The sequence below is a fragment of the Pinus tabuliformis genome, chromosome 3_2 (genome assembly GCF_031772625.1).
Source record: "Pinus tabuliformis cultivar Carrire ecotype Pingquan chromosome 3_2, CPIR1, whole genome shotgun sequence".
Classification (NCBI taxonomy): domain Eukaryota; kingdom Viridiplantae; phylum Streptophyta; class Pinopsida; order Pinales; family Pinaceae; genus Pinus; species Pinus tabuliformis.
The window spans coordinates 511,011,106-511,029,630 of record NC_142302.1 but is presented as its reverse complement, the minus strand read 5'-3'; the positions used below and the strand labels follow the sequence as shown (position 1 = coordinate 511,029,630).

Sequence of the window (18,525 nt, the reverse complement as noted above, 5' to 3'; positions counted from 1 at the left end):
AAATCATTCCCCTCCCTAAAAACCCCTTTCCTAGTATGAAACCCATTCCCCATTACAAATATTACTTTCCTCGATTATTAATTTCTCTATTCCCCTTAAAAACCCACAAAACCATTTATCATAAGTTTTTTCTATGCTCTCACATTATCCAATTTCTATCCCCCACTTTATATTTCCCTGATACCCTTTTTAACCCAATAACCCTTGGTGGAGTTAAAAAACCTCTCCCACATAACCCATGGTCCCATCTTTTGTTGTAGAGTCTAATTCTTCCTCCTTTAGCTTAAACTCTATCTTTTTAGGTTCCCTAATAGGACTTCATGTTTAATAAAATATTTCACCTCTCTAAATACCACATATCGGCTGTACACAACCTTCCTTGTTTCTAAGTTCCAAACCTTATAACCTTTTAAATCATCCTTATACCCAATGAAGATGCACTTTTCAGATTTACTATCCAACTTTTTTATTTTCTCATTTGGAACATGTACATATGCATCATATCGAAATACCTGGTGGGCTCCAGTATTGTAGCAATAATGCTACAACTCCTGGAGCTCCCTATCTCTAATTTTATCAACCCGGTAGTTCGTACAAACTTGGAAGTGACGGTGCTGTGTGCACAAGTACTAGCTCTTGTCGCAGCTGTCACTTGCTCAGCTGGCACAAGTCCGCTAGGGCTCAAGCCAACTTCTATATTCTCTCAGAAGAAGCTTGCTAAATGATGGACGAAGGCTATCTTAAAGGAAATTAATCTATTTTGCAAAAATGAACTGAAAGCCAAAAAGAAATGCAAACCCTAGCAAACCCTAGCAAACCCTAATTCTACCAACTAGTCCTACTGATGCAAAAATGAGAATGCAAACTATGAGAAGAGATGCCATTACTTCTAGGAAGGTAAAATGCATGTGTCTAAGTTATCACTATCTGAAGAAAACATCTTTTTGTATTTTTGATTAAGTTGTTGAAATTATCATGCATGTGCTTCTAACTAGTTTTCCACTGTGCAGGGATGGATCAAGGGATGAAATGCTTTGGGAAAGGCTGGGATGGTACAGAGAGGGTCTAAGGGATACTTGACATTCTCTCTGAGAGTTTCACAAAGTTTGGATGACATGCAACCGTGTTTATGAACTTCTACAGGAAGTCTACAGGGGTTTCTACAGGAAAGTCCTGTAAGTCTTCTACAGGATGTTCTGTAATTCTTCTACAGGATGTTTACGAATTGGATTTTTGAGGATGGATGGTTGATGGAAGATGCATGGATGGTTATGGAGGTAGGATGGGGGTCTGAAGTGACCTAGGAACTGATGGATGGAGTGATGAGATGATATGTGGAAGGCTGATTTGGCTTTAAGGTAGTTGAGGCAACAATGGAGAAGAAGGTAGGGTAACGTGGCAAAAGAGCAGATGGGAGATAAGAAAACAGACTTGGTGATGGAGGAGCTGATCTGGACGAGGCTCAGATGAACGAGGAGGTGATAGAGATGCCCTGCACAATGCTCATTCAAACAAATCAAGGAATTCTTGCAAACCAACCAAGTCTAACTCAATCCAATTGTCAATGAAATGAATAAACAACAGCTTTGTTTGGAAAGAGAACCATATACATCACGTGAGCAAGAACATGCCAAAAGATCTAAATGCATAACAAACTCCTACCAATCTATTATAAACATGAAAAGCTACTTGAACCATCAAAAGAAATCTAAATAACAAAGAAAGATCTAAATCTAGATAGCAGATTTTATTTCAAGAACGCAGCAAAACACATAAAGATAAACAAAGGAGGTAATGGGAGCTTGAGATGGGCCCAAAACCAAGAGATACAACCTCCTAAGAAAGATTTAGAGCTGGTGCAAAGCTGGATCCATCTTTATTAATCAAGAAATGAAAAGTTACATCAAAACTGTCCACAAGGAGAGCTTGAGCATGAGCTGAAAGCAAAGCTAATCTACTGCATAAAAATCGAACTACAACCTAGCTAACTAATGGCTAAAACAAAATGACTAACTGGCTACAAAATGACTAACCACTAGCTAAACAAAATGAGGCCCTAAGCCTTCTTATTTATACAATTTGAAGACCCAACAGTCCTCCTAAAATTTAGGGACTTGGTTGCCCAAGACTTGTTGTTAACAGCAGTCCTACTTGACTTGCTTGGCTGCCCTTGTGCTCATTGATTTGGTGGCCTTTGAACTCCGAGCTGATGGTGGAGAATTCGAGGTAAGGGCCCATAAATGAGGGGGACACCTTCCTACAAATCTTCTAGCTTGTTCTCCCACGAATTTGGCTGCCATGTGCTCATTAAGACCTTCAATTTTGTCTCCAAGTTGACCAACAAGGCTACACAAAGCACCCATTAGACTTGTTGGCATAATGACTAACCAAATTCACTCTATTAACATAAAAATAATCAAAAACATGCAATAAACAAATGAGAATGGTGGACTAAGCCAAATTAGGAGGTTGAATGAGCCCAAATAATTGTACATTTTTGGGGCTCATCAATACCCTCAAATGTGAAAGAGAAGGTTTCTTACGAGTCAATACCTCTTGTGGAGACTTTTCCTCCAACACTGATGATAGTGATATGTTAACTAGGTAACATGTAGTCTCCACTCCCTCTCCCGAGAACTCTTGTCCTAACCCCGCACCACTGAGCATGCTTCTTGCCTTTTCCATCAACGTCTTATTCATTCTTTCTGCAACTCCATTTTGATGAGGTGTGTATGGAGTAGACTTCTGCGGTGTTATATCACACTTCTTACAGAACTCTTCAAATTCATTCTTGTAAAAGTCTCCACCATTATCTACCCTCGACACCTCTATATTTTTACCTCTCTGGTTTTTCATGAGAGCCTTAACATATTTGAGCCTGTCAAAGACTTCAAATTTCTTCTTGAGGAAATATATCCATGTATTCCTTTAGAAGTCATCTATAAATGATACATAGTAAACAAACCTTCCGAGCAATGGAACTGACATACGTCCAAACACATCACTATGTATAAGCTTTAATATTTGTTTCGCTCTCTTACGACCAGAGGGAAAACTCACCCGACTCTTCTTCCCATATACACAATTTTCGCAAGAATCAAAATCTAGAGAGGGCTTAGACGTAACTGCTACTATACCATTACCATCAGGTATTCGAAGACCCTTCTCTCCAGTATGTCCAAACCTTTGATTACATAGCATGGTCTTTTCTTTATCGAACCATCTTGCATATATCTTTATCGAACATTGTTCTTAAACTTGCATGATCCAACTTTCTTACATAAGTCAAATTTCTAGCCAATGAAAAAATATGTAGAACACTGGGAAGTGTTCTAATCCTTCTGCCTTGAAACTTCAACTTGTATTTTTTGTGACCCACAATTCTAGACTTCATGTCATCCCCTAAGAAAACATCACCGCCATCATATTTTTCTTACTCACAAAACCAGTCCGTGTGGGGAGTGAAGTGAAAGGATGCACCTACGTCAATCAACCATGCCTCGTGATCTACATGTGTACATGAAGAATAAGCCAGGCACACATCCCCACCTTCATCTTGGGTGGTTTTTGCCTCTGCAAAAGAAGCATCATCACATCCCTTTCCTTCCTAAGGAGGTTTAGATTTATAATCCCTTTTTAAGTGCCCTTCCGTTCTGCATTTCCAACACACCTTTAATGTTTTTTCTAGAGATTTAGATCTCCCACTCGAGAACTTATTTTTGTTTCTCTTTTGGGACGAACCTTGTACAGATAAGGCATCAACATTTTGGTCCTCCATATTTTTCTCTCTCATCTCCTCTGATAGCAAGGATGAGACTATTTCATCAAACTATAACATAGATGCATTGCTACTTATTGCAACAACCAGAATATCCCACGAATCTCGTAGAGAACAAAAAAAGCTGATGCATTTATCTTCATCTCAAATTTTAATATCAACAGATGATAACTTACTTACCAAAATATTAGAGGCATTTAGATTCTTTGTCACTGAGTCTCCATCTTTCATCCTCACTTTATACAGCTTTTTCCATAGGAACAATTTATTTTCTATAGACTTAGATTGGTACAAAGTCACTAACTTGTCCCACAAAGCCTTCACCAAAGCTTCCCCTCATACATTAGCAATAGTGAATCTGAGTCATGGAACTGTATTGTGCTTGTTGCCTTCCCATACAACTTTGTTGAGTCTTCATCTCACATTATTGTTGGTTTAGTACTCGGATCTATTACGATACATTGATCTTTATCCACCAACACATCTTGCATCTTGAGTTTCAACAACTAAAAACTCTCACCAATAAATTTCTCAATCTCTATCTTTCCACCACTCGCGATATTCTTTCACCACAAGAATCAATCTCACACATCTCCTACTGAATAGGTTCTACCACACGCTTGAGAAAAAACCACTCAGTAGCAAAGGCATCCCCTTGAAGCCAAAACAACTCTAATACCAAATGTAGGTTTTAACCGTGTACATAAATTATGTGCATATGAATTCTAAAAACAAAAAGCAAACAATGGGGAGAGCAGAAAACATAAAACGGATATACATAGAGATTTTCCCCTGAATCCTAAAACTACGAGATTGATTTTTCATTATGTCCCTTTCAATGTTACAATACACATATATACATGCAGAAGCAACAATAAACCCAATCCTTTAACCATGGATTAGAACATAACCGTAGTTCCCTTGACCGGATTTACAAAATACCGTGGAAAAAAACCATCATGCCCAAAAAGCATGTGTGAAATCCATGCACAAAACCATGATGGTCAAATAGCTTAATCTTGACTCATCCATGCTTTAAATTTCATTTTGATAGATAGAGAATAAAGATCTAGACAAACTATTATATCTTGGCAGATCATTAGTTAGGTAGAGAATAAAAATGAGATCATGAGTTTAATTTGAGCCATTGGAAGTTATAAGGTTAGAATTAGATAGTTTCCTAATCAAAAGTAAATGAAACAAATGATCATCAAGCTCAAATGCACCCATTGAAATGAATAAAAAATGTTAGGGTAAATAAAAGGTAGGTAGAAGAAATGTTGCAAATGCACAAGGTTGGTAAGTCAAAAACACATTTATCATGCTTAATCCTATGTTCCATGTGCATGAGGAATTGTGAGAAAGAAAGGATATTCACCAAGCTTCTTTATTAATTTCCCCTCATTTCACTACACCCACACATACGTATTTGCTAATTTCCCAATTTTTCCCTTCATTGCTTATAAATACCCTTTTCCCCTCATTCTGACCTTTACCGTTTAGTTTCACACACTCCCCTAGAAATTAACCTTAAAAAAATCACCCCCATTCCTAAAAACACCTTTCCTAGTGTGAAACCCATTCCCCATTACAAATATTACTTTCCCCACTTATTAATTTCCCTATTCCCCTTAAAAACCCACAAAACCATTTATCCTAAGTTTCTTCTATGCCCTCACATTATCTAATTACCGTCCCCCACTTTATATTTCCCTGATACTTTTTAACCCAATAACCCTTGATGTAGTTAGAAAACCCGTACAACATAGTCCATGGTCTCATCTTCTGTTGTAGAGTCTAGTTCTTCCTCCTTTAGCTCAAACTCTATCTTCTTAGGTTCCTTTAATAGGACTTCATGTTTAATAACATATTTCACCTCTCTAAAGACCACATCTTGGCTGTACACAACCTTCCTTGTTTTTGACTTCCAAACCTTATAACCTTTTAAATCAGCCTTATATCCAAATAAGATGCACTTTTGACATATACTATCAAACTTTGTTATTTTCTTATTTGGAACATGTACATATTCATCACATCGAAATACCCTCAAATGTGAAAGACAAGGTTTCTTACGAGTCAAGACCTCTTGTGGAGACTTATCCTCCAACATTGATGATGGTGATATGTTAACCACATAACATGTAGTCTCCACTCCCTCTCCCCAGAACTCTTGTCCTAACCCCACACCACTGAGCATGATTCTTGCATTTTCCATCAACGTCTTGTTCATTTGTTCTGCAACTCCATTTTGATGAGGTGTGTATGGAGTAGTATTATGCCGTGCTATACCACACTTCTTACAGAATGCTTCAAATTCCTTCTTGTAAAATTCTTCACCATTATCTAACCGCAGCACCTCATATTTTTATGTCTCTGGTTTCCACGAGATACTTAACATATTTGAGCCTATCAAAGACTTCAAATTTCTTCCTTAGGAAATATATCCATGTATTCCTTGAGAGGTGATCTATAAATGATACATAGTAAACAAACTTTCCCAGTGATGGAACCAACACAGGTCCAAATACATCACTGTGTACAAGCTCTAAAATTTGTTTCACTCTCTTACCACCGGAGGTGAAACTCACTTGTATTTGCTTCCCATATACAAAATTTTCACAAAAATCAAAATCTAGAGACGAATTAGAAATAACTTCTACCATAACATTACCATGAGGAATTGGAAGACCCTTCTCTCCAATATGTCCATGCCTTTGATGCCATAGCATTGTCTTTTCTCGAGAGACCACTAAATTTTTTTCTCCACTTTTAGGAATCACATAACTATTCCACCCATAAATAACAATGCTATCCTAATGCTTGTACAAAGTTCCAATTCAAACTCCATGCATCAATACGAGTGCTCCCCGAACCATCTTGCATGTATCTTTATAAAACATTGTTCTTAAACCTACATCATCCAACTTGCTTACATAAATAAAATTTCTAGCCAATGAAAAAATATGTAGAACACTCAAAAATATTCTAATCCTTCCACCATGAAACTTCAACTTGTATTCTCGGCAACCCATGATTCTAGCCTTCATGTCATCCCCTAAGAAGAAATCACCGCCATCATATTTGTTGTACTCGCAAAACCACTCCCCACACTGAAATGATGCACCTACGTCAATCAACCATGCCTCATGATCTACATGTGTACATGAAGAAGAAGCCAAGTACACATCCCCACCTTCGTCTGATGTGGTTTTTGCCTCTACAGAAGGAGCATCATCACATCCCTTTCTTTTCTCAAGAGCTCTAGATTTACAATCCCTTTTTAAGTGCCCTTCATTTCTGCATTTCGAGCACACCTTTAATGTTTTTTATAGAGATTTAGATCTCCCACTCGAGGACTTATTTTTGTTTCTGTTTTGGGACGAACCTCATACAGACAGGGCATTAAAAGCTTGGAACTGCATATTTTTTTGTTTCATCTCCTTCGATAGCAAGGATGAGACTATTTCATCAAATTGCAAGGTAGATGCATTGCAACTTATTGGAACAATGAGAATATCCCATGAATCTAGTAGAGAAAAAAAGAAACGGATGCATTTATCTTCATCTAAAATTTCAATATCAACAGATAATAACTTGCTTACCAAAATATTAAAGGCATTCAAATTCTTTGTCACTCAGTCTCCATATTTCATCCTCATGTTATAGAACTTTTTCTATAGGAACAGTTTATTGACTAGAGACTTCGATTGGTACAAAGTCCCTAACGTGTCCCATAAAGCCTTCATCGAAGCTTCCCATCATACATTGTCAATATTGAATCTAAGTCACACAATTGTATTGTGCTCGTTGCCTTCCAATGCAATTTTGTTGAGTCTTCATCTGACATTATTGATGGTTTAGTACTCAGATCTACTGTGATCCATTGATCTTTATCCACCAACACATCCTCCATCTTGAGTTTTGAGAACTAAAAAATCTCACCATTAAATTTCTCAAACTCTATCTTTCCACTACTCACCATATTCTTTCACCACAAGAATCAATCCTACAGATCTCCTAGTGAACAGGGTCTACCACACGCTCAAGCAAAAACCCCTCAGCAACAAAAGCATCCCCTTGAAGCCAAAACAACTCTAATACCAAATGTAGGTTTAACCATATACATAAATTATGTGCATACGAATTCTAAAAGTAGAAAACAAACAATGGGGAGAGAAAAAAAAATAAAACATATATACATAGAGATTTTCCCTTCAATCCTGAAACTATGAGATTGATTTTTCATTATGTTCCTTTCAATGTTACAATACATATATATACATGCAGAAACAACCATAAACCCATTCCATTAACCATGGATTAGAACATAACCGTAGTTCCCTTGACCGGATCTACAAAATACCATGGACAAAAAATCATCATGCTCAAAAACCATGTGTGAAATCCATGCAAAAGACAATGAGTAGGTCTGCCCACCTAATATAGGGTCAAAAAAATTTTCTTGGCGCATTGTCCAAGACCCCGTGCAAGGGGGCTACCACCCCCATACATACCCCCCGACACGGTGGAAGCCGCCACCCTATGACCCTCGGCAGCACCCGACGCAACGTAGAGGGGGGAAGCTGACCCTGTGTGACCCTGTGCATGTGGGGTAGTTGTGGAAAGAATTATTTCATGTTGGGACTTTCGTATTATAAATTTTGTTCTCTTTCCTTCTAAAAATTATATAGTTAATAAATACCCTTCCCACCATAAGAAGGGGTCTCACATAGAGGATTGGTAATGTTGGGTCTGTCCACACTGGGATCAATCCATGGATTGGCTTCGGAAACTCCTACCATCTCCCACCTGACCTGATTACCTTCCTCAATCAAAATAGAGTGTTCAACATAGCACAACTCGAAGACCCTCACAATACTGTTATATATTATCAAGCATGGTTATCTGGGGAGGCCTTGGATATACTAGCTCAATGGCACATGGAGTGGAGGACTTACATGAAGGCATTAATCGAATCCCATGTGAGATTAAGGGATGAGGATGATGACATGATGTGGGGATTTACAGAGAAACGAAACTATACCCCAAAGGATGGATATCTTATCATCCATGTCATCCACAACCACGAATCTGTGAAAAGCTGATGGAGTAATATATAGAAGTTAAAAGGTTTACCATGCGCTTACTTATTGATGTGGAACATCAGTATGGACAAAACCCCGAATGGATGTAATATTAGGAAATGATCGTATCTCGCACCTACATGGTGTGTTCTATGTCGAGTAGAGGAGGAATCAAATCAACGTCTCTTCCTCTCATGCCCCACTACTCAACAGGTATGGGCATAGATGTTACACACACTAAACTTACCACTTGCATAGACTAGCGTTGATATATCAAATGCCTAGAACAGGTGGTGGGCAGCAGAAACTAACCCAAGAGCTTGGAACCTACCTTTAATAGTATGCTCATACATTTGGATTTTCCAGATCAATAATATCTTTCGGGGGAAAAACATTGTCTCGACAGAGATAATCCCAAAGATCTGTAATAGCTATTTGGAAATCTCGGTCAATGAACAAGTTTTCCAGACTCGGAACATTACTCTAGAAGTCATTAACAAAGTGCATCCTCTGGCTCATTTAAATGGAGTAGCACAAGTATAGGGTTGTGGTGGTGGAATTATCCTTCATTTGACTAAAACACACTATTTTCACATTTGTTTGGGGTTGGGAGATGGGACAAATAATTTCATGGAGCTGCTTACACTCTGTCATCTCTTATATTTTGTTATTTACAAAAATTGTAGCCACATACAAATTTTTCGGGATTAGAAATGTTTATTAACCAATTCAACTGCATATCAACATGCCATGCATATACACTCAGAACCATATTGGATGATTTTTTATTCCGAAAAGCACAATTAGATCTTGTTTCGTGTACTCATATCTACAGGGAGTGTAATGAATTTGTGAACCGAATTTCAGAGGAGGCAACACATCATCCTAGAGGGGAATGGATGGTGAGGGAGCATGCACCTCAACAAATCTATGAGTTCTTCCGTAGATCATACATGGATTAAGATCTACATAGGGTTGACAAGCCCTAACTTATCAATTTTTTGCGTGTTATTATTTTGCCTACAGAACTGTAATCACCATGGGTGAATTTTTGAATATGTAAATAAAATGTATATGATTAGATACTAATAGCATACCCTACACAAGGCCTTTTTATAGTTTCTTTAGACTTACAAATAGTCCAGAGTTGACCACGGTCACTTTTTATGCATGTGCCTATGGCATTTACAACATGTAATTTTCTCTGTTAATGAAAATTAGGATATTTCTCCCTAGGATATATATATATATATATATATATATATATATATATATATATATATATATATATATATATATATATATTAGCGTTTTATTTATTTATTTATTCATTTTTTTCATCTATTTTTAAAAGCTTTATTTTTATTAATTTAGTCAAAATATATTTTCCCTTGTTTGGTTACAATAAGATGCTTTATTTATTTGTTTTATATTATTATTTTTTAAGTCTACCTAGCTATATAATAGAATAGGCCCTCCAATAACAAATAATATTATATAAATAATTATTAAATTCACTCATATATAATTTTCTAGATTTAGTTATTCCTAATGGCTAGTTCTTAACTAAACTCCTAATATTTCAACATTATAATATTATATAAATAATCATTAAATTCATTAAAATAGAATATTCTAGATTTAGTTATTCATAACAAAAAAAAATTAAAAAAAATTTAAAATAATAGCTTTCTTACCTTAATAACTAATTTTCTAACAACTAACACTCGGCAATGATGCATCCATGCGATTTGTTCCAATAGAGCAATTGATTTCTCACCTTGTCATGAGGATGAACCACATTAGTTGGTTAGAAATGTCGACCAAATCCTAATAATGTGATTAATTGAGAAGACATATTTCTACATTATGGATCAAAAAAGTCTTAGATCTAACATGTTTATTCTTGTTTTATTTTCTTTGAAGAATGGCCATGGATTGGTAGTTTGGAGGGTTCAATGCGCCCTTAGGTTTCTAGCCTTGTTTATTTTTGTGTAAATAGCTTTAGATAGTAAGAAAAATACTCATACAAACAAAATTAGAATCTATCGGACATGAAATCTTGGTGAACATCGTATAAAAATTTGAGAACTTTGTTAGCTGTACTATGAGAGATGTTTTTATATGCTCAAAATTTCTATCTCAAACAAGTGTCTTGGGGAAGATAATTGAAATTTGTAAAAATTAGTCGAAATTCGAGAGACTCTATTTTCTTGGGTACTGTTTTAATTGCGAAAAGTTGAAAGAGTGTCTTGTGGTAGTCCATACAAGTTCGGTCTATTCCACAAGTCCATAAGGAGGTCATATTTGGAGATTTGGTGTAACATTGACTTGAAGAATATAATCCCAATGTAACTAGTGTTGTTGGAAACACGATACCATAGGAGAAAATTTTGTATGTTGGAAGGCCAATATTATAGATATACAGTAATTTCAAGATCAAGATCTAAAATCAAAGGGAAAAGCTATGTATTTTTAAAATTTGCATCACTTTTGTTCCAAAAAATAATATGAAGCAATTCAAACAACATAGTAAAGGAAAAAAACGGTTGAGTGGTGATAAATATCAAGCAAAAATATTCAATGTTGGAGTATGTTATGGTCCTATAATAATACGATTCATAATTTTGAATTGGCTATGGTTATTCTTGTAATATTGTACATACTTTTGATTTCTGCAAAATGTTTTTTATATTAAAAATTAAAAAACGTAAAGAGGGTATGTCCTAAAAGAATAATCAAAGGACAAAAAAAATGAAAAAGATAAAAAAAAGTAAAAAAAATGAACCCCAAAAAAAAGAAATTAGATCATGAAAGTGTGCAAATTTAAATGCCACTACTTTCTACTTCACTGTGCAAAATAAGGTTCTGTGGAGCTTGTAAGAAATGTCACAATCCATGATGGTCAAATAGCTTAATCTTGCCTCATCCATGCTTTAAATTTCATGTTCATAGATAGAGAATAAAGATCTAGCCAAATTGTTTAATCTTGGGAGATCATTACTTAGGTAGAGAATAAAAATGAGCTGATGAGTTTAATGTGAACCATGGAATGTTATAAGGTTAGAATTAGATAGTTTTGTAATCAAAATAAAATGAAATAAAAGGTCAGCAAGCTCAAATGCACCCATTGAAATGAAGAGAAAATGTTAGGGTAAATTAAGGGTAGGTAGAAGAAATCTTGCAAATGGACAAGGTTGCTAAGTCAAAAACACATTGATCATGCTTAATCCTATGTTCCATGTGCATGACGAATTGTGAGAATGAAAGGATATTCACCAAAATTCTTTAATAATTTCCCCTCATTTCACTACACCCCCACATAATTATTTGTTAATTTCCCCCCTTTTCCCTTCATTACTTATACATACCCTTTTCCCCTCATTCTGACCTTTATCCCTTGGTTTCACACACTCCCCTAGAAATTACCCTTAAAAAATCACCTCCCTTCTTAAAAACCCCTTTCCTTGGTTTCTAGAGATTTAGATCTCCCTCTAGATATAGATCTCCCACTCAAGGACTTATTTTTGTTTCTGTTCTAGGACGAACCTCGTACAAACAAGGCATCAACATTTTTGCCCTCCATATTTTTCTCTCTCATCTCCTTTCATAGGAAGGATGAGACTATTTCATCAAACATCAAGGTAGATGCATTGCTACTTATTACAAGAACGAAAATATCCAATGAATCTCGTAGAGAAAAAAAAAAACTAATGCATTTATCTTCATCTAAAATTTTAATATCAACAGATAATAACTTTCTTACCAAAATATTAAAGGCATTCAGATTCTTTGTCGCTGAGTCTCCATATTCCGTGCTCACGTTATACAACTTTTTCCATAGGAACAATTTATTGACTAGAGACTTAGATTGGTACAAAGTCCCTAACTTGGCCCACAAAGCCTTCGCCGAAGCTTCCCCTCATTAAATAGAAATACTAAATCCAAATAACACAATCGTATTATGCTCGTTGCCTTCCCATGCAACTTCGTCGAGTCTTCATCTAACATTTTTGTTGGTTTAGTACTCGGATCTAGTGCGATCCATTGATTTTTATCCACCAACATATCCTCCATCTTGAGTTTCGACAAATCAAATATCTTACCATTAAATTTCTCAATCTCTATCTTTCCACTACTTGCCATATTCTTTCACCACAAGAATCGATCCTGTAGATTTCCTAGTGAACAGGGTCTAACACACACTCGAGAAAAAACCCCTCAGCAACAAAGTCATCCCCTTGAAGAAAAAACAAATCTAATACCAAATGTAGGTTTTAACCGTGTACATAAATTATGTGCATATGAATTCTAAAAACAGAAAACAAACAATGGCGAGAGGAGAAAACATAAAACATATATACATAGAGATTTTCTCTTTAATATTAAAACTACGAGATTGATTTTTCATTATGCTCCTTTCAATGTTACATATATATATATATATATATATATATATATATATATATATATATATATATATATATATATATATAAGCAACCATAAACCCAATCCTTTAACCATGGATTAGAACATAACCATAGATCCCTTGACCAGATCTTCAAAATACCATGGAGAGAAAACCATCATGCCCAAAAACCATTTGTGAAATCTATGCACAAAACCATAGGTAGGTTCGCCCACCTAATATAGGGTCCAAAAAAATTTCCCGAGGCATTCCCTAAGACCCCGTGCAAGGGGGCTACTGTGCCCGTGCATACCCTTCGACAACGGGGGCTGATAGGGGGGCCGCTGACACCATGTGACGTTGTGTGCATGGGGTTGTCATGGAAAGAATATAAGAGAACTCAACAATGATAATATCAATTATTATTACTAATAAAGCCTATAACAATACATAATTATCATTGCAATTTTAAAATATTTCACGTTGGGTCTTTAGTATACTACAGTTCGTTCCCTTTCTCTTTAAAAATTATATAGTTATTTTCATATATATGAGGAGGTTATTTAAAACATTCTATACCTATATATATATATATATATATATATATATATATATATATAGATGATTTTATTATATCATATATAGATTATTTGGCGGAATTGGTATGTAATGCCCTTGTACACCCATGACACAGAGTTGATCTTGTTTGTTATTATTATGACCTCTATTGGTTCTTATGCTATCGCATACATGGCATATAGGGTTAATGGATGCTTTTACCAATGATATTATAAGGAGTGCCTTAAGAATGCACTCTCTCACACCCTTATCTATATCCTAGGGGATTTTCATAAAAGAAAGGTGGGGTGAGCTTAATCCACTTATGTATACATACGTCACAAATCAATTAATATAATACCTTTGGGAGAAATTTGAGGTTTGAACCATTACTTCAAGGTATTTCCATAATTTTTAAAATTAGTGACATAATTAATGTGCTTATATGTGTTTGGGTTAGAAGACCATCAGTATAATATCTAGGAATGCAACCACGGGGTTTTACCATTACCTCAAAGTAATCCCATAACTTTTAAAATAGGTAGCCCTCTAGAATTATAATTCTACCAAAAAAAAGTCTTCGTTCTCAAAATTACCTCTAATCCCTTCAAATAATTTTTATTTTGAAATTTCCTTTAATTCATTTTAAAAATATACTATAATAATTATTAATCAATTTAAAACATATTTAATAACATAAAAAGGACTTTAATTATTAGGTTACCATATCACATAACAATACCATGAGAAAAACCATAAACTCCAAAATTTTATGTTTTTAATTTTATTTTTAATTTAATTGTATTTTTTTAAAATGAATCTAAATTTATAGAAGCTACAATATTTTAGCCATTCACACTCTACTTAGTTTAAAAAAACCAAAAAAAAACAATAAATTTCATTACAAAATTGAGTTGAAAATCAATTTTGGTAGTTTCTTGCAATCCTATTGGTGGACCACAATTCTCATGGGTGTGGCCATGCCCTTCCTTACGTATAAAGCAAATTTGCATCTATAGTAAAATGCTTTTCATCGACTCGTGTAAAAACATCTGGGTGTTCTTTAGGCACACAATCGTGGACTTGTAATGGTCCTGGGGCAATCAGGCATCCCGTCGGTGTCAAATTCTTCATTGCCTTCAATCCGTAATCACACCACCCTTCAGTCTGGGCTGGATTCCCCTATCAGCATAGGTTTTTATTTTGGAGGATCAGTGATGTTTTCAGGCCAAGATGCAGATATTTGTGAAGGCTCTCAAAGTGAGGACGATATTCCTCGATGTTCAAAGCAGTGATACCATTGATAATGTGAAGAGAAAAATCCCGGTATTTCTGTTGAAATTGGAATCATGTTGTATCCCAATTAGGTTTATGTTTTCTTTTTTTTCAGTTGTTTGATGCGAGTGGGGTTTTGTATGACAGAATTGTAAAACTTAGTTTTCGTTTTCAAATTTTTTTCTTACATGTGGGGTTTTGCTTTACCTGATGGCTTTTTGTTATGAATGGATTCATTTATGAATTTCTTTCTGCTCTATGTGGTTTTGTTGGCATTCATGCAATGTTGTTGCCGTTTTATTTAGTTTATTGCGTGATTTTGTTGTGTCATGTGAGCTTTGTGTATGCATACTTTTCCCTCACTTTTGATGCAAAGGGAATAAGGCTTTATTATTTTTTTTAGATTCTGCAACTCTGTATTGTCAGTGATTGCGCTGTATTGTTATATTTTTACTTCCGTTAACGAAATTAAATAGAATTTTTTACTTTTACTTATATAAAATGCCTCTCATGTATTGATTATCCACCATATATCCAGAGGTGAGATAAATTTTATATATGAATTGATTGTCCGCCATCTAACCGCTAATGAGATGCTACTTACATTATACACCTACGTTATCTACCATATATACAGAGGTGAGATAACTTTTATATATGAATTGATCATCCGCCATCTATCCGCTAATGAGATGCTACCTACGTACTCACCTGGACATAACTCCGTGTAGGTTGTGTGTCCGCCACTTCTTTGGTATATCTTTGAACCCTGGTGGAGGATATAATAGCTCCCCACTTCCCCCACTCCGATGACCTCTTAAATCTGGCAAGTCTTAATCAAAGCACAATTGTGAAACTCCCTTTATATGTTCACCTGGTATTCATCTCCGCTCCGGTTGTCATAAGTTTGAGCCATATCTCCAAGTGAGCCAAAGCTGGTGGGGATGGAACCGTACCCTGTCGTGTGAAACTTCTAACTGCTCACTGTTACTCCCGAGGCTGTGAGGCGTACCAAAATTTGATTATTCGGTATTGGTACTTACCAATACTCGTTAAAATCATTGTGGATTTTTACTGCTTGTATAGTGCTTGCTGATAGCCTTTTGAATCTTTGCAGATTTTGAAGCATATGTAAAGTAGTCGTTGACAGTCTTTTAAATCAGTGTGGATTTTTGTAATATCTATGTGTTTCATGCTGGCTCATAGTCGTTTAAACTATTGATGAGTTTTAAGGTTTTGCGTAGTATTTGAAGTTTAAGCACTGCCTATACAGAGTGTTTTCTTTCTGTTGTAAAATGCAATTGCACTTAGGCTTTAACTGGGTGTGTTATTTGGATGTTGTGATAGTACAAGGAGGGTATCCCTCCACATAAGCAGCGATTAATATTTGCTGGAAAACAACTAGAAGATGGGCTCACTCTAGCTGATTATAATATGGAAAACGAATCAACTCTTCCCTTGGTTTTGCTGTTAAGGGGAGGCATTTCCATCAAGGTCAAAACCCCTACAGCGAAGGAAGTAGAGATAGATATCGAACCCAATGATACAATTGACCGAATTAAGCAGCCAGTTGAAGAAAAGGAAAGAATATCGGCTATCCAGCAAAGGTATGAAATACTCCTAGATCCATGTGCAAGTATATTTGTGTGCCTTTTATAATATAATTTAGTTCTTTTATAGTATGATTTCATCTAATATAATTTAGTTATTTTATAGTATTATTTCATGTGCAAGTGACTCTATATTACTGTAAATTAAGCATATGTGTGTTCTTATTTAATTTAATGTTGCAACACTAAGTTTTTAAGCCTCAAATCACATTTGCATTATTATCAGCTTTTAGGATTTTTTTGAAAATTTTGTATTTATTTGGGTTTTTGAGTAGTTTTTAGGATTTTCTTCAAAATTCTCTATTTATTTGGGTTTTTAAGTAGATGGTTTATTTCAAGTTTGTGTAATGTAAATAATATCTTTCAATTTTATCTCTTGAGCTATTGGGGAGGAAAGATTTAGTCAATAGGTTCAATTTTTGGTCTTTTTTTGGAAGGTCATTAGTGTTTCAAGTTTCTATTAGTATACTTTTCTCTATAACACTTATCCTTCTAGTTCTAGTGGGAGGTTTGATAACAGCTTGTGTTGCAAGTTGTATCTACTTTTAGTGGTCTACATAGCAGATTGACTTCTAAGCCCAGAATCTTTTGGGAATTTGAAATTTTCTAGTCAACATGATTATACTATATATTTTGTGAGATTATAAAACTAAAAGATTTGTTTCCCTGTAAGGTCATTTATAATAGATGTAATTTTTCATTTTATAGTAAATTCAAAAGAGGTACTTTGTTCAGGCTAAATATTGAAATGTTGAATGATGTACATAAATAAATTTGTTATCTGTATTGAATGATTGATTTTTTTTTTTATGCTAAAAAAATTTGTTTTGGTGCCCATTGCAGGCTCATCTATGGAGGAAAACAAATGAAGGATGAAAACATAGCCAGTGAGTACAACATTGGGGGTGGCTCTGTTCTTCATTTGGTGCTGTCTGGCTGTGGGTGGGGGTTGTTAGTGAGATGGATAAGAAATATTTTTTTCCACTCAATATTCAATTCTAAATCAGTTTTAACTAGGTGATGAAGATTATGGATGCATTGAGTTACCTGGAATTGTCCATTTTCTTAAGGTTTCTAAAGTCTTATTCTCCTTAAAATTAACCAATTCAAAATTTGTGGACTTGTTTTTATTTACATTTTGTGTTTATTTTCTTTTTATGCATATCATTCCTAAACACTTCTAAAGATATAGCTGATATTAATTCCTAGACACTTTTGAAGATATAGCTATTACTAATTCCTAAACACCTGATATTAAGTGATTATTGGTTGGAATTATGATGCTAGGATGGAATACTTCTGTGGTGAGAGGATTATGTGATATCTCACTTATTTTAGTGGAGATTATATGCCCAAAGTACAAACAGACAATGGAATATGTGATATGATATTTGGTTTACATTGTTTTTTTAGTTTTTTTCTTTTGCTGTGAGAAGATTATATTATATCTCATTTTTTTAATGGAGATTAAATGCTAGGAAAATACAAGCATAGAGTGGAATATGTGATATGAAAGATATGTTGCTTTTGTGGTGAGATGATTATGTTGTATCTCATTTTTTAATGGAGATTAAATGGTGGGAAAATGCAAACATAGAATAGAATATGTGATATGCAAGATATGTTTCTTCTTTGGTGAGAGGATTATGTTATATCTCATTTTTTAATGGAGATTAAATGTTGGGAAAATACAAACATAGAATGGAATATGTGATATGCAACATATGTTGCTTTTGTGGTGAGAGGATTTATTATATAAATGGCTAGCCAGGTGAGATACCTCTAGAGTGCTCAAGCACTACACACAT

General features: G+C 35.0%; 1 protein-coding gene across 1 annotated transcript; it reads left to right on the top strand.

Annotated features, from left to right (window-relative positions):
* Window positions 1-15,065: 15,065 nt before the first annotated feature.
* Window positions 15,066-18,038, top strand: LOC149181561 (ubiquitin-NEDD8-like protein RUB2). The gene is made up of 4 exons (XM_089414251.1): window positions 15,066-15,158; window positions 16,455-16,714; window positions 17,561-17,668; window positions 18,005-18,038. The coding sequence occupies exons 1-4, from the start codon at window positions 15,066-15,068 to the stop codon at window positions 18,036-18,038; spliced, it is 495 nt and encodes a 164-aa protein (XP_089270377.1).
* Window positions 18,039-18,525: the final 487 nt, after the last annotated feature.

Coding starts and splice junctions, on each gene's coding strand:
- LOC149181561 (XM_089414251.1), top strand. CDS start 15,066: ATGCAGATATTTGTGAAGGCTCTCAAAGTGAGGACGATATTCCTCGAT. Junction 16,715..17,560: donor ATATCGGCTATCCAGCAAAG/GTATGAAATACT, acceptor TGCCCATTGCAG/GCTCATCTATGGAGGAAAAC. Junction 17,669..18,004: donor TCTGGCTGTGGGTGGGGGTT/GTTAGTGAGATG, acceptor TTATGATGCTAG/GATGGAATACTTCTGTGGTG.